The sequence below is a fragment of the Columba livia genome, chromosome 7 (assembly GCF_036013475.1).
Source record: "Columba livia isolate bColLiv1 breed racing homer chromosome 7, bColLiv1.pat.W.v2, whole genome shotgun sequence".
NCBI lineage: Eukaryota > Metazoa > Chordata > Aves > Columbiformes > Columbidae > Columba > Columba livia.
This window is the reverse complement of record NC_088608.1, coordinates 1,827,460-1,843,920: the sequence shown is the minus strand read 5'-3', so window position 1 is coordinate 1,843,920 and position 16,461 is coordinate 1,827,460. Positions and strand designations below refer to the sequence as shown.

Below are 16,461 nucleotides of genomic sequence, written 5' to 3'. Positions count from 1 at the left end.
GTGGTGGCTTTGTCCACCTGCTCTATGGTGCACTCTAAAGCAAACAGATGTCTAGCGACCCTTTTAAAACCAGCGCTTTTAAAACACTTTCTTAGTAATTGAAATTTCCTTACAATAGTTTATTCTCCTCCTCATAGGATTCAATGTAACCTGGGGTTCAATTGCTTCCTAATCTCATTATAAATGACACAAAGAAAATATGGAATATACTGACAGAAAGCAAAAGGCAAAGAACACATAACATCTGGTTCGCTGAAGACAGTTCTTTGGAAAAAGTGCACTTTTTATTCTTTTCACACTATAGTATTAAATGCTAGTTCTAAGATGAGCTATGGCAAACACTAGAACCGGGGTACATCAACCCAGACAGTTCTCTGTTACTACCGCTATCCTGCTTCCAATATTTGGCTTAGGTAACTATTTTTGTGGTAGTCTGCACCATACCTGGAATACCTGGGTTCATATCTAAAGACGAACCATAAAATCAAATATCTAATCATGACTTCCATTAGATTTACTTGTTCAAAAGATTAAAAAATTCAAGATGCTTCCCAAGATCTTTTGCATGTTTTTGTTTAATTAAACCAATAGTTCAAATTCTTAACCCTTTCATCAGTCTCTAATCAACCCTGGACAATGAAGTGCATAGCACAGGTATCAATTCCTTTTTCCTTCACTGCTTGCAGAGAACTGAGAATGGAAGTATCTTCCTGTCAGACCCAGAGCAGCGGCAGAGGAGCCTTTGCTCTGGTTGCACCATCTCCTGCACAAAGGATTCCAGAATGTCCTGATCCCAGAAGCTTCTAATCTCTGCACCAAGAAATTTAATGGGGCTTCCACCAAAGGAATCAAGACAACTGCACCAAAGCAGTCCGAATGATTTCAGACTGTATCTGTTTTCAAATATTTCTATGAATGATCTCCAAACGTTCTGGCTAAACTACAAATATGCAGCACACATTTATAAAGTAGCCAAGCACTGAGCAATGAACTGCCTTATTTTTTTTCTAAGAGTCTCTCATGTATCTCCTTGCCTTTCTAATAAATAAATTGTTCTTTAACCCTGACAGAAAACGTATTCGAATATATATCAAATGTCAGAATTATTCACAAGCAAGGGAATAAAGAGACTCCATATAATTGGCATATAAAACTGAACTGTGTCAAGAAACGAATATTTTATAATATGCATAAAGGATCATTTTTACTTTCAAGAACTTACATCGCTGACAATATCCCTAGAAGCTTTGGCAGCTTTAATGGGGATAGCATCAGCTCTGAGATCATACCCTTTCTTCCTCACTTCTTCAAATGAAAGTCTGTACATTTTCTGTGAAAAGAAAGAAAAGAATCATCCTTTAAGAAAGCAAAGCACACCACATTTGCTTAAATAAAGCTATTCATTTCATACAATCACTTGAAACATGGCCTATTCTTATATTTAACACTCCTTTAACAGTTGTTTAAGGCACTCGGGCACCCGGAGAGATGAACACTTCCCAGATAACTCCGGTCCTAGTGCTGATCCAGCAATGCAGCTGGACCGCACTGCAGTCAGTAACAACACTCTACAACAAGAGAGCAAAAAGTGGCATTTGTTTCCCACATGCACAAATACTGGTAAAAAGTTACATCTCTAAGGATGTTAGCTTTTACCAAAATGAGATCAATATGTCTATTTCTGCGCACAATTGCAAACAATACCTTATTTAGCATATGCAGATTTAACAGCTGGCTACTGAAAAACTGTCCACAATATCATGTTACTGAAAGAACAGCTTCAATCTGCAGAAAGAATTTTGAATCCAGTACAAAACTTTGTGCATGGGGAAATAAAACAATAAACATATTAACAAATATGGATAGTAGTCAAACTCTATTTTGTTAGTAACTATTTTATTTTAATGACCTACATGAACAATTAATAATCTGACTATAAGTACTATGGCTTTTTCTTGGTAACTTTTGGTATTTAATTTTAGGGAAGGAAGTGGGGAAAAGGAAAATTAATAGTTTTTAATGAAATACGACAGGTTAGTAAAGTAAGAATTAGGGAGACTTTTGTATGTTGTCATTTCACTTATTCCTAATTAAAAAAATAAGAGCAACGTCTTAGTCTTCCAAACAGTACTCACATCACTTAGATTGAACGCATTAACTTTTGCTAAAGCAATCTGAGGAATATCTGGTGTGATGTGAACTTTCTTTTTGTCTTCTTCCCATGCTTCTTTGTACTTGTGCTGGAAGGATGGGGAAAAAAGACATGTCAACATAACCAAACAATTAAATAAAACTATTTAAAAGAATATTGCCTATTTGAAATACAAATTTTCTTTGCAATGGTTGAAGATTATTAGTTTATCTCCTGGAAAATAAGTATCAGTTGAGAGAGTCAATAGAGCTTTACTAAGAGGAAACAGAGCTCAGGAAAGTGCACATAGGATTCTGGTGGTTCCTGTAAGTATAATGCACATAAAGTCTGGAGAATCACAAAATCATTATTTAATTTAAAAAGCGTTCATATCATGTAGCAATTTCATATTAATTTAACAGGCATCAGATGAAACAGACCATATATTTAAAGGTTTGAATCCTATTTCTGAACGGAATCTCTCTGGTACTTTTAGCCCCTATATTTAAACTGTTAAAAATCTACATTCAGATGTACCAGATAAACTTTATTACTGAAATGTGACCCTCAGGTGTGTCTTTATATGTATTTCTTAGAAATATTAGGGTCACGCTTTGCTTTCAGGTAGAGCAAAGGTCTACTAAGATGAAATACAATGACAGCCAAGCGGGTTCGTTAGCTGCCAAAATGGGCAATTTCCAAAGCCATGTGTGCAATAGGATGGATCTTACATCAAGTATAGCTTGTGTATTACTTCTGCAAACTGAAATAAATTTGATGAACACTTACCTCATCCATGATTTTAGCATTATTTAAAGCTAAGACCATGTTCATGGAATCCAAAGGAACAGAATACTTCAACCTGTCTGGATGCTGGCGGTACTTCTTTTCACTAAGAATTTCCATTGCTTTTTTGTTCTTCTCAGCTTCCAAGGAGCCCAGCGGCATCCAGCCAACACCCTTCATGCTTTCATCATACTCTGCTCTGTATTGATTCTGGAAGCAGAAAGAAAAGAAAATAATCAAACGCATGAAAAAGTCTGTAAATCGTGATACGTCTTTCTGTGCTTAATGAGGATTAGATTTTGAATGCGCTATTCTAAAAAGAGGCAAACAGTATCAAGATGCATACAAAGTTTATTTAGGAACAGAGCTGTTACACTGGTGTCTATTCTATTATACTGCCTTTTATACAGTGTCCAGATGCTCCTTTGGATGTATATAGATTGCTCGCATGAGATTACATGCTAAGGCCCTCCCAAAGAAGAGGATTACCTTGAACCGCTATACAGAGAACAAAAAGCCCTCTTCTCTAGAGGTTAAACATCCCAGAAAACCTGAGCAGATAGCTCCTTAGCTCGTTTCCCCTTCTGAAAAGAGATCTTTTTGGAACTACAAGATCAAACTATTCATGAAAAGTCAAGTTTTTCCTGCCTTGGCCTGCACACAAGTATCGCTCCTGAAGAGCCTGACGGGACAAGTAAATACTAAATACCCATTCCACTTTATACATATTATACTTCTTTCTGAGCCCAAATTCTTTAGCAATAGGTATCATTTAATATTTCAGAGTTTTAGAAAAATACAGTGGCTGTCATTACTGAAGGTTCCATTTAAGTTACTACTTTTTAATACACAAGAGAACTAAATTCACTAAGAAAACAGTCCTATTTATCTTACAGTGTGCTTTCATAAACTAAGCATCATTGTATTCATAATGCAAAGGTTGAAAAACGTCTTACTCACATCGCTTTGAATCTGCATCATGGTTTTGGCTAATTCAAGACTCATTGCATCAGGCAAAACATTGTAGGTATGGATCAAGTGTTTGTAGTTTGCATTTGTAGCCACCTCCTGTGCTTTCTTGGCTGCCACAACACTGACCATGTCAACTGGTGTGTGGAAATTAGTCTTTGACTTCTCGTAATCCTTTTTGTATTCACGATCGGATTGTATTTTAGCCACGTGCATGAAGTGCACCAGCTTGGGGTCGTCTTCAAGGCTGCGGAACCCAATATGTTTTCCTTTCTCTTTTTCGTAGGCTAGTTTGTATTTATACTGACAGCAGGAAGGAGAGAGAACACAAAGAAATTAAAAAGATGCACTGCTAAGCTCAATTGTATCTCTGAAAACACAGAAAATACTTGTTCTTTTTCGTCACAAGATCTCAGGTTTAGTCATTTAAACACAGTCCTACAAAATATCCCAGTGAACGCACACACATGAAGCTCAGCAGCTTGCTGAACAACGAACAAAAAAGCCCAATTCAGTGCTATTCCACTGGAGAACAAGTACGGCAAAGGTTTATCCCATCAAGCGTATAATTGGAACCTAGACAACTCAAGATGCTTGAAAAAAACACATTTGTGCATAACAGCACTTTGAAAATGTTCTGTCTTTGTAGCTTCCTGAGTACTGTCACGCAATCCGACTTACATCGCTTGCAATGTCTCTGGAGGCTTTGGCTGCTTTTATTGGAATAGCATCTGGCCGCATGTCATAACCTTTCTTCTTGTCTTCCTCCCATCCAGCTTTGTAAAGTTTCTAATTTAAAATGGCAGAGAGAACAGGTACTCTGTTATGGAGGCCGAACTACTGACGTACCCTACAGCTGAATTTAAATGTTCTCAAAAAACAGGAGAACATTGTTCTGTGAGCAGAACAACTCACGTTACTCATTGTGATCTGGTTCACTCTGGACTGCAGAATTTCTGGAGTATCTGGCATCACATGAATGCTGGTCTTCTCTTTGTTCCATTTATCAGTGTAGAGCCTCTGCAATTACAAAACAATATTTAGCCTTCAAAATCATTGCACTCGTTGTTCCTTCTCTTTCTTTAGTACGCTGAGAAATTTGCAAAGTACATTTTGATAACTAATGAATATTAAACCCAAAACTTCTCAGTCTGCATTCCCTGCTTCAATGCAAAGGGTAATTTTTTTGGTTCACACACCCTCTTTCCAAGGTGAACATGGAATAGGGATCAGTGGTGTCTAGATAACTAGGGACAGATTCAAGAACTCCCCATTTCAAGGAAACTTGTACAAAACTGACAGAATTCCAAGTTTTTTTCAGGAATCCTACTGCCTGCAGAAAACGAGCAAAGTTTACCGAAACACTATTAATCTGGAGAAGACATCTTTCATCACACCCACACAAGATAGGATTTTAATCTTTATAAAGAGAAAAGGAAACCCCCTTAATTATGAATTCAGTCTGGGGCTTCCATCATCTCTTAGAGTTCTGTCTGAACCAAGCAAACAACTATATCCACTTGAAATTCTAATGACTTCCGTGGGAACGCACCTGCCCCCCAGTTTGGCAAGACAAAGACCCAATCTCTGGCTCACTCGTGATCATCTCAGTCAGTTCTCACCTTGTTCATGGTCTTGGCGTTTTGCTTGGCCAGCACTTGTTCCATCGCATCCAGTGGAATGGAATATTTCAGCTTGTCTGGGTGCTGCCGATACTTCTTTTCACTGAGAATCTCTGTAGCTTTTTTGGCCTTTTCTACATCCAGTGACTGAATCGGTATCCAGCCAACTCCTCTCAGCCAGTTATTAAAGTCTGCTTTGTACACGTTCTTTTAAAAAATAAACAAGGAAAAACACAGTGAGGCAAGGAAAACTAGAATGCCCATGCACATTAAAACAGGTAAGGCCTTAAAACTTCTCCTGGTCATTCATTTTTGAAGGAAAATTTAGACAATCCTTTTATTACTGCTATTGGTTTCCAAATTCTTAGCATAACATCAACAATTAGGGATAAAAAAATAATTTCACTAAATCAATATGTAGAACTCACACTACAAACCAAATGCACAGACCTTCGAACTAATTTTGAGTGGTAAATATGAAAATCTGTCAAAAAGATCATGTTTTTTTAAAAATTGCAGTCTTGTTTGTTAGTAGACTCAGTTCAGAGTAGAATTAATTCAGAGAAGCAACTTCTGCTTAATGGCCTGGTTCTGCACAATCTTGAATGGACGCCATCCCTATTTAATCATACTTTGTAACATGGTTTTTAGAACATATAAAGCTACAAAAATAATGCGAAATAAAACCTGTTTCTGCACTGCAGTATTAGGAGTAACTGGGAGAAAATGACAGTCTTAGAAAAAGACCACAGACTTTCACAGCATGTGGATACAGGGCAAATTTTGCGTGCAAATATCACAGTTGTCCTTGTGACCACCCCAGCGAGACAGCCAGGCAAGCAAAGCCACCTCAGCGGGGCCAGGCGTAAGACAGAAACCGGAGAGGGGAACTTGTGTATTGGAAAAGAGCAGCGTCTAAAGGTCAGATCCCCCATCTGTTGGCCGATGGGAATAAGCACATTTTCTTCTCCAAACAATGCTTAGCATCTGAAGAACATTTTCAATCAGATTATTAACATTATTTGGAATTTCAAATTTGTCAGAGGACTGTTAAACAATGCAGATTAAACTAAATACCTTCTGGATAAACAAGCAGACCCTACGTTTACACTAGTGAAAAAAATGGAAACAAATCACAAAACCTAATGGAAGCTACAATGCTTTTTTGAGGATCCTTATCATGTATGGCACACGTATTTGTTGGGGGATAAAGGCAGGAAGGAAAAACAAACGCAATGAATAAATCTCAAATACCTAAGTATAACACAAACACACATAATGTATATTTTTGGTAAACTTAAATAAAATATAGTTAGAGGTTAGACTCCATATAAACCTTTGATCCCTGGCAATACAAACAATAATCACAACAATAACACACTGTAATTATAACTCCAGCTACAAAAAACACACAGATTAGAATAGTGTGTTCTTTTGCTGAGGATTAGCCAAATACGCAGAGATACAAAGGAAGTTGTTACTTGCTACAGAAGTTCCTGAGAACTCATCAGCTACAAATTATCCTGATCAGATTTGGAAAACACAGGGTTCCAGACCAGACACATCTCAGTCTACTGTTAATCTAATATAGTTAATTTTTTAGACTTAGAAGTTTAATAGTGTAACAGTCATTCTGAGAAGAAAAAAAATGACTTGATGAATCATTACGTACATCGCTCTGAAGCTGCATCACATTTCTTGATAGCTCCAGATTCACAGAATCAGGCAAGAGTGTGTAATTGTGAATTAGCTGTTTATAGCCAGAGTTTGTAACGGCTTCCTGGGCTTTCTTGGCAGCCGTCACGCTGAACATATCCAAAGGCGTATGATATTTGGTCTTGGTGATTTCATAATCCTTCTTGTACTCACGATCTGATTGCAATTTGGCCACTTTCATGTAATGAACAAGTTTAGGATCATCCTGCAGGCTGCGGAATCCAACCTGTTTGCCCTTCTCTTTCTCATACGATTCCTTGTATTTGTACTAGAGACAGAGGAAGAGAAAGCCTTAACCACTTTGGAAAGAGAAAAGATAGTTCTGATAAATTTAATACTTTGAAACTCAATATTTTAACAACTGCAGTTCATTCTATAAACTCATAAATTGTTTTTCAGACAGCAAGGGATGATTTTGGTCAATAAAAGAAGAGGATTGCTGGATTTCTCAGCTTGTGCTGACCCCTGGTATGGATCTAACCCTAAATATGCAGTTACATGCCCTCGCTCACCACTACTTCTGCCATAGACTTCTAACTCTCAGGAACATTCAGCTTTTATTTAAAAGAGTAGCATGATAATATATTATTGAAAAATCCAGGACTACCAACCAGTAGTCCCCCCAATATTCAGCGGTTGGAGGAAGGCATGCTTAAGTGGGGAATGGAAGTCATTTTCAGCCTTTTGCTACAGCTAGTGGATTGATTTCTGTGTTCCAAATCCCCTTTCACACCCCGTGTCAGACAGCACACTGAGCTTTACTGCTGCCAGCTGACATAACTGCTTGTGTACAGCTTGTGAATGCTGGACAAGTACAAGTACAGGTCTCCAGCAGTTAAGGACACAGCACAGGTAAATTATAACAAAAGAACTTTCAAATAGCTGGTGAATACTTGAAGTATATACAACAAACAGTCCCAGCTCACCGGCACTCACATACAATACGATGCACTTCCAAAGAAACAGGTTTTTCAGAGGTTCATGTAAACATCTGAAGTCACTTGTCATTTCACAGTGTCATAAGAGTTTCCGTTTTCAGAATTAAGTGTCTGTATACTATTACATGGATATAGCATATGCTCTATAGCATAACATGCCACAGAAAGCTGTAATGCAGAAGATGCGTGTATTCTGTTTTATGGAAATTATACTTACATCACTTGCAATATTTCGAGAAGCTTTAGCAGCAATTATAGGAATGGCATCTGGTTTCAGATCATATCCTTTGGCAATGGTCTTTTTCCAGTCTGCTTTGTAGTTAGCCTTATAGGGAAAAAAAGTGTGAGTTCGCAATGTTAAAAGCAGCAATTTCAACAAAGCTGTTTAACCCCATAGTTCCATTATAGTTATGGGAATCAAAACATTCAGCTTAGTCGGTGCGATTGCAAGGAAAAACGTTAAGCTGTACACAAACTACAGTTTTATTATGATAAATAAATCTACTACAACCAGTTCAATTCGCGTAGCTAAATCCTTAACTCCATAAGCACGTTTTGCAATTTTTACATGGAATAACTCTACCAGTGGCACTTTTGCTGTTGCTTAACCAAACCCCCTTGCCATTTGACTGAACCTTCAGACATTTTTTCCTGTTAGCTTCAAAATCGGGCCTTCTGGTCTTAACTGACTGAAGAAAGCAGTCTGGCTGGTTTTTTGTTTTCAGTTTGCATCTGCACAGACTAACAGTATTTCAAGGCTTTCTACAGGATGGGACTAAAGGAGATGTCAGTTTTTACTTAGCTCCTGGAGGCCACCAAAAATGTTAATATCGCAAAGGCAATAAAATCGATACTATCAGTGGAGATGTTTATAGTGTTGGATGGATGCAAGAAATGTCGCAAAGCAGGCAGACAAGCAGCTGAATGGCACAAAAAGGCATTACTGTCTTTCCACTGGATGAGCTGGTTTCCTTTGAAACCCAGCAGCAGAAAGGAGGATATGGCAACCTTGTTCTGCTTGCCTCTGGAATGCATTTTATATAGATGACATAGGTCCCCAAACCCATAGGAATTTGAATAAGTCATGCTGGTTTTCTCCTTCAGTCCATCCAACTAGTTTGGCTATAAAGCACTGAAATGTGCCTGTGTTCATGAGTGCTCAGACAGTTTAAGAATTTCCTTAACAAGCACAAAATTCATTGACTTCTACAAGTAAAAGCTTAACTGAATTCAGAGTTTGTGCACGTCTGTATTCAGTATCATACCACAAATAAATGGAAGTTGTTCCCTCTATTAAGTAAATGATAAATAAATATATCATTGAACAAACTATTGGTTATATGCTCACATCGCTCAAATTGTAGGCGTTGACCCTGGCTTGAATAAACTGAGGCACATCGGGATCCAGGGTGTATTTGTGCTTTACTTTTTCACCCTCTTGCTTATATGTCACCTGCAAGGAAAAATAAACAAATACTTGTTGACAAGTACAAGGTAGGTAACAGAAGTGTTAGCAAACAAAGACAATGCAACAGAGCTCAATTCTTACCAACAAATTGTAAATGTACTATTTTTACAGTTTTTAAATGTCAATATTTTTTAGGTGGAATACCACACAGTGACATATAGATAATAAATAGGTTCAAAAAAATAAAATCACTGTATTGCATTAATAATGAAAAGTCACTTACATCACTCAATTGCTTGGTGTTGTGCTGAGCTAAAACCATTGGTATTGAATCCGGTATGCTTGTAAATTTGATGGTGTCTGGGTGCTGACGGTATTTCTTTTCATTTAATGCCTCTCCAGCCTTTTTAGCTTTTTCAACATCCAGAGAACCGAGAGGACTCCATCCAATACCCTTGAACCAGCTATTATAATCTTGTTTGTATGCATTCTGAAGGAAAGAAAAGCAACATGGAGCAAGATTTCCTCACAAAACTAATAATTCCATTTAAAACAATAATCACACAGTCTAGCTAATGTGTTCTACATCGGCAGGAGACATTGATAAATTCTTGAAGAGAACAACAGATATTTTTTATGCTTCTCTGTGATTTTGTAAAGAAGAAAACAAGCTATGGTATTTCTGATTCATTCTTCATTTCCTATAAACTGTAAAATCCCTTCAGTATTTACTAACCTTCCTCTTCTTTTACCCAGGTGAAAAATTTCACCCACCTTCAATTCCTAATAACTTCTACACTACCATATAGTGACCATTTAACATGGTTTAACTTGCTCTGTCTTCCAAGTCTGGGAGACTTGGTCTTATACAAAGGTCCACAGAGCAGAGGCTCAGTTTTTGGTTTTCTTCCTCTAGTTCCTCCTACAGTAAAAGATGCAGGATTTACAGACGGCAAGCAAAAAATGTATCCTGGCTCCAAAATACACAGTAGGTTATCCCATATGAATGTTCAGACAGGGTTAATGCACAGACTGAATGTAAGGATATTCTAGACACCCATTTTAAAAAAGACTTTCCTGTGTTCTAACTCTAAACTGAGTCGTCCTCCATCCAGAGTCAAATTCCAGAGCATACAAAGAGGTGCAGACTGCAACCACGTTATGGCCAGTCAACCACTGAAACTCTGCGTCTGCAAGAAGCACCGACAAGGTCCTAGGAGAGTTCTCCTAGGATGGAGATCTCCAGAATGTATTTCTAGTATCAATAAGAGGTATATTTTGTCCACTTCTTCATCCTAAATCATTAACAACAGTCCGAATACACCATCATATCTATCTCACGTGAAGACAAAGCAAGATGACTTAAAAGAAGTCTTAAAGAATAAAACAAAATTATGTTAGTTGCAAAATAAAGTTTTCTGAGAAAATGTGGAAAAAAAAATCATTTACATTCAACAAGCCAAAAGTTTGCTCTCCACTGATTCACCAACATCAAAGTCCTATTGAGTAGAACTCACCTGGAATTTGGTATTTCTAAATGCCACCACCACTCAATAAAACTTCTAACTGGCTTTCCAAAACATAAGGAAAACAGACAATTCTCATGCAGTAATAGCAACTTCCATTGATTATAAACTCGTATGTTACTCGTCACAGTGTGCAGGAAAACATCGTCAAAATCGCAGTCACTGACATACTTACATCACTCTGGATTTCCATCATGTTCTTTGCAAGCTCAACATCCATGGCATCTGGCAGGTAAGTGTAGTGATGGATCAGATTTTTGTAGTGGGTATTAGAAGCCACATCCTGAGCGTGCTTTGCAGCCTGGATACTGAACGTGTCGGGAGGTGTGTGGTATTTAGTCTTGGTGTTCTCATAGTCCTTCTTGTACTCACGCTCAGACTGAATCTTTGCTACGTGCATGTAGTGGACAAGCTTGGGGTCATCTTGCAGGCTTCTGAAACCGACCTGCTGTCCTTTAGCCTTTTCATATGCTTCTTTATATTTGTACTAGAAACAGAGGAAAGAGATCAAATGTACTATGATATGGCTATTGAAGTTTATGCTAGTGCAAAAGAAAAGAAAATCTCTCATGACCTTCATTGGAAAAAGAAGCTGCAAGGAGTTGAGACAGATAAACTCTCCTAAATGGCACAGCCAGAGACTGTGCCCACATTAGCTCTTCTTGTTCCACCTAAGCCTGTACACAACAGGTTACATGCAACACAGTAAGATATATCCACATCAGCTTTTCTTGTAAGTGATGGAAAACATTTCCTAAGCATTCTTGTGTGGAAAGGTGTATAGAAAACAGCAGAATAATGGAGACAATCCTCAGTCATTTGAAAGCAACAGCAAAAAAACGCAGTATAACTGGACAGGTTCCTCTAGTTCTGTGAAACCTCTGAATCACACCCCACGTTATACAATTTGCACTAGAAGTTTCTGTTAAAGCCATACTCCACTGTATAACCAAAAGCACCCATTGCACATATTGTCTGGTGGTCTGTGTATTTTCTGGAAATTCGTCACAGGACGATTGTAAGAACTACTGATTTCATTTCTCCTGTGAAAGATGGGTTAAGAAACACAGCACAACAGCATTTGCTTATCTAAGGCAAACAAGAGTAGCATAAAATCAGTTCTGCACAAACTAAGTCCTTGGGAAAAACTAAGACTCTTTCTTGCAGTACTGACCCCAGTGAGACTTGTGCAACACTGAGGTCTACCACGCGGCCTGTGATGGACAACTTCTTTACTAAAGGCTTAAGAAAAGTGTACCTGGAGTAGATACTTACATCACTAGCAATGTTTCTTGAAGCCTTGGCTCGAGCAATTGGAATAGCATCAACTGACACATTGTGCCCTTTAGCTATCAGATCATGGTAGTCTTGTTTATAATAGGCCTGAAAAAGAAAATCTGTATTATTCTAGAGAACTTAGTAATCACATGAACTACGTGCAAGTCACAGCTACTCCTAAGCTACTCCAGGCAATTCTTTAGAACCAGATGCAGAGGGGACCATATACATCTATCAATTTTCATTTATGAGAACACATTTATCTATTAATTAAATTAATTAAACGATTACATGATTAAACGGAATCTGGTTGAAAATTAATATGACATCGAAAATGAAAAAACACAGTGATACAAGTTGATTATATAGAACTGCATATCAGTGAAAGATATCTGCTATGTGAGTGTACAATCTGTAAAATAATACTAAAAAAATTCATTAACAATACGTAAAACATGTTGTAAAGAAGTGACTTACATCACTGACATTAGCTGCATTGTATCGAGCTTGGATAAACTGCGGGACATCTGGGTGAAGCGTGTATTTATGTTTAATTTCCTCTCCAGAAGATCTGTACAGTTTCTGTAAAATATATGATGCAGAAATAAATCCTTCTTTCCTCGAAATGGTGGCCCCAGCTCGCTGGAAATTGACTGAGGGTTTATGTTTGATTTTGCAAATAAATGCACATTGCCTATCTCAGGAAGAGTTAGGCTGCACTTTTCATACAGAATTGTTGATCTTATTGATAGAAGGAACACATCCGAAAAGCTCTACGCAGTCTTTACTCAGTAAAATTAAACCCTTTAATGGACACAAAACCCCATTTCTGAAAGAGTGGGATAATAAGGGATCAAAGGAGAACGCAACATAAAACAAACCTTGCTGCATTATAATTATGGGCATATTGTGACTCATCAAACATTCTGTAATTCATTCATTAGTGTAGGTGGCAAAACAGCAATAAACAACTTGAAAATTTCACATTTTAAAATCAAATGTATTTCAAATTTACTTAAAATATAAATGGACAGAATCAGCTGATGTGAACTGAAAGAGCCACATGATTTCCACGGATTTGCAGACTTACACCAGGAAATTACTCAGGCAACATCAGAGCACAAAACAATGACCACACAGAGAAACATTTTCAGGCTAATGGTACTTTAGAAAATTTTGAAGACAATGCTCAACTCTCCCGTAGACACGTCTCTACCATAACACCCATTTCTTCCTCTACTTACATCATTGAGTTGCACTGAATTCTGTTTGGCTTGGACCATTACCGGAGAGTCCACAACACTTGTAAATTTAATGGTGTCTGGATGCTGACGATATTTCTTTTCATTCAAGGCTTCTCCAGCTTTTTTAGCTTTTTCTACTTCTAGGGAGCCAATGGGGATCCAACCAATGCCTTTCATCCAGTTATTATAATCTGCTTTGTACGCGTTCTAATAAAGGAGTGAAAAAAATGTTTTGAAAGTTAGGAATTAGAAAGAACAATTAAGGGAGATCTCCTGAGTCTTCATAATTTTTGCCTGAGGCATTCCAAAAAAATTCTGTTCACATGAGTTTTTACTTACATCGCTCTGAATCTCCATCATATTTTTGGTCAGCTCCACACTCATTGCATCTGGTAAATAAGTGTAGTGGTGCAGGAGGTTCTTGTAATTAGTATTGCTGGCGATCTCTTGAGCCTTCTGGGCACCGACGACATCGAACATATCCAGTGGAATGCTGTACTTAGTTTTTGTTTTCTCATAGTCTTTCTTGTACTCCCGGTCAGACTGCATCTTGGCCACCTTCATATAATGAACGAGTTTGGGATCATCTTGGAGGCTCTTGAAGCCAACGAGTTTACCCTTGGCACGTTCATAGTCTTTTTTATAGTTAACCTGTCAGAATATAATAGAACAAGGAGAATACCATCTTAAGTGTAGTAACTTAGCAATAAGTAAACTATTTATTCACAGAGAATTACATAATGAAACAGCCTTTTCTAAATGTAATTATACAAATACATTAGCGAAGCAATGAGATATCAATAAAAACATAACTGTGTTAAATATGTCCAATAACACACTCAAAAAAGGCAATAAATAAGTTTTCCTTCAGATACTCCTAATAAAAATAACTGTAGATATTCTTTATGTAAATTCTTTTGAATTAAACAGCTCCTTTAGGAAGGATGTACTCACGTCACTGGCAGCCTGCCTAGCAGCCTTGGCAGCTCGGATGGGAATAGCATCACTTTTCAGATCATATCCCCTTGATTTTATTTCGTCCAATCCCGTTTTGTAATAGTTCTGGAAGAAAAGGTGAATTTCCAATGAACATTTTCTAGTTAACGGAAACTTCATATTGTAGGTTGAATCAAGAGCTCTGCATTCAAAGTATACTTACATCACTAACATTGTAGGCATTAACCCTAGCCTGTATAAACTGGGGCACGTCCGGAGGGAGGTGATACTTGTGAATAATTTCTTCACCTTTGGATTTATATAATATCTGCGAAGAAAAAGAAAGAAATTTAGCAGCCTTGTGTTTACAGATTGTAAATGCTTAATAACGCAACTTAAAGATCTCCTGCTACGTCACTCCCAAACACAGAGCTGAAATCCTAGTCCTTGCCAAGTGGATGGTATAAACCTCACTGACTTAACTGGTGTGAAGAACACATCAAGAACGATGGACATAAACAAAGGTACACACATACACACTAAACCTGACATGAACAGTCACTCAAAAAAACCAAAAAGTATCTGATTTTCAGGTGATCTTCCACTGGAAGAGAACTGCAAATACACACAAATGTGTTTGTGCTCGTGTGCATGTATATGCACACACATTCGCCTACACATTCATTTCAGGAGTTCTCTTAAAACTGGATAAAAGTGAAGGTGGTCACAGTGCAGAACCTGGTGATGTCAGAGCAGCTGTTTGCTGAGTTCACTTACGTCACTCTGCTGTTTGCTATTGATCTCTGCTTGTTTCTGTACCGGAGAGTCAACCACTTGAGTAAATTTGATTTGATCAGGATGCTTTTTGTAGGTGTGCTGAAGGACAAAAATAAATATATTTGCAGAAAATGCATATAAGCAAAACGATCTTATAAGACACAGCAACGTAGCATTACTTGAGACAGTCAGCAGCTATGGCACTGATGCAGATATGCACTGTTACGCACAACAGTTCTCATGTTACTGTTAACATAATCAGAGAGCAAATAAATTCATAAAAGTACTTTTGAAGTATTAATGTAAGATATTTTGCATAGGTATATAAATATTCTAATGTATAGTATACACTATATTATACACATCATAATACATTTTATTATATACAAATATATGTATTTTTCAAGTATTAAAGTGACTAAAGTATTTTAAAGTATTAATGCCAAAACATCTTGACTCAAGCAGGCAAATGCTTGAGATTCCTTCTTCATTTTGGTATTACTCCTCTGATTCTATGTTTTCACTTGTGTAGAAAAGATTGTACTATAGCTGTCTTGATCACTAGGTGTCACAAAAGGCTCTAAAATACAGTTGGATATGCTTTTTTAGAAGTCACATACGCTAATAAGGCCAAATTCAAAATTATTGACATTACCAGGAATCACTCTGCAAATTTCTACATGCCTGAGGAGCAGGAACTGCACGTAACTCGCTACTTGCTAAGAACCACTGCCCTGTACTTACGTCTTTACACTGCTCTAACTTCTTAATAGCTTCGTACTCTTGAGTTATGGTCTGAGGGAAGTAGCATTTTGTCTTTTCCTCCTCATAATCTGCTTTGTAGTTTTTCTAGGAATTAAAAAAAAAAAAAAAAAAAAGAAAATTCAGCAAGAAACCAGAATTTAGCATTCTCTGAAATGAAAGTAGGATGGTGAAAACAAAATGATTGTCACACTTACATCACTCTTCATAGCTTCAACCTGCATGCAGTGTGTATGATGTGGGTCCTCGAAGCTGCCCAAATAGTGTCCTAAAATATTCTTTTGATAGGCATCTTTATACTTTACCTGGAAAAACAATCACAAGCTGATAAACAAAAGTAAGCAAGAGTGTCAGTACTGCAGGACGTA

At 37.5% G+C, this 16,461-nt stretch overlaps 1 protein-coding gene across 29 annotated transcripts in view; it reads right to left on the bottom strand.

The window, feature by feature from the left end:
• NEB (nebulin) overlaps positions 1-16,461 on the bottom strand; it is a 116,148-nt gene that overhangs the window by 85,867 nt on the left and 13,820 nt on the right. For all 29 annotated transcript variants that reach the window (XM_065070178.1, XM_065070148.1, XM_065070151.1 and 26 more), the window contains exons 14-34: positions 16,291-16,398; positions 16,076-16,180; positions 15,332-15,430; positions 14,778-14,882; positions 14,573-14,680; positions 13,958-14,269; positions 13,619-13,825; positions 12,852-12,956; positions 12,372-12,479; positions 11,272-11,583; positions 9,854-10,060; positions 9,511-9,615; positions 8,380-8,487; positions 7,181-7,492; positions 5,509-5,715; positions 4,802-4,906; positions 4,568-4,675; positions 3,878-4,189; positions 2,921-3,127; positions 2,136-2,240; positions 1,223-1,330 (exon numbers count right to left, since the gene is read on the bottom strand). In XM_065070178.1, the coding sequence (XP_064926250.1) occupies positions 1,223-1,330; positions 2,136-2,240; positions 2,921-3,127; positions 3,878-4,189; positions 4,568-4,675; positions 4,802-4,906; positions 5,509-5,715; positions 7,181-7,492; positions 8,380-8,487; positions 9,511-9,615; positions 9,854-10,060; positions 11,272-11,583; positions 12,372-12,479; positions 12,852-12,956; positions 13,619-13,825; positions 13,958-14,269; positions 14,573-14,680; positions 14,778-14,882; positions 15,332-15,430; positions 16,076-16,180; positions 16,291-16,398 (3,453 nt within the window). The remainder of the gene's footprint in view (positions 1-1,222; positions 1,331-2,135; positions 2,241-2,920; positions 3,128-3,877; positions 4,190-4,567; positions 4,676-4,801; positions 4,907-5,508; positions 5,716-7,180; positions 7,493-8,379; positions 8,488-9,510; positions 9,616-9,853; positions 10,061-11,271; positions 11,584-12,371; positions 12,480-12,851; positions 12,957-13,618; positions 13,826-13,957; positions 14,270-14,572; positions 14,681-14,777; positions 14,883-15,331; positions 15,431-16,075; positions 16,181-16,290; positions 16,399-16,461) is intronic.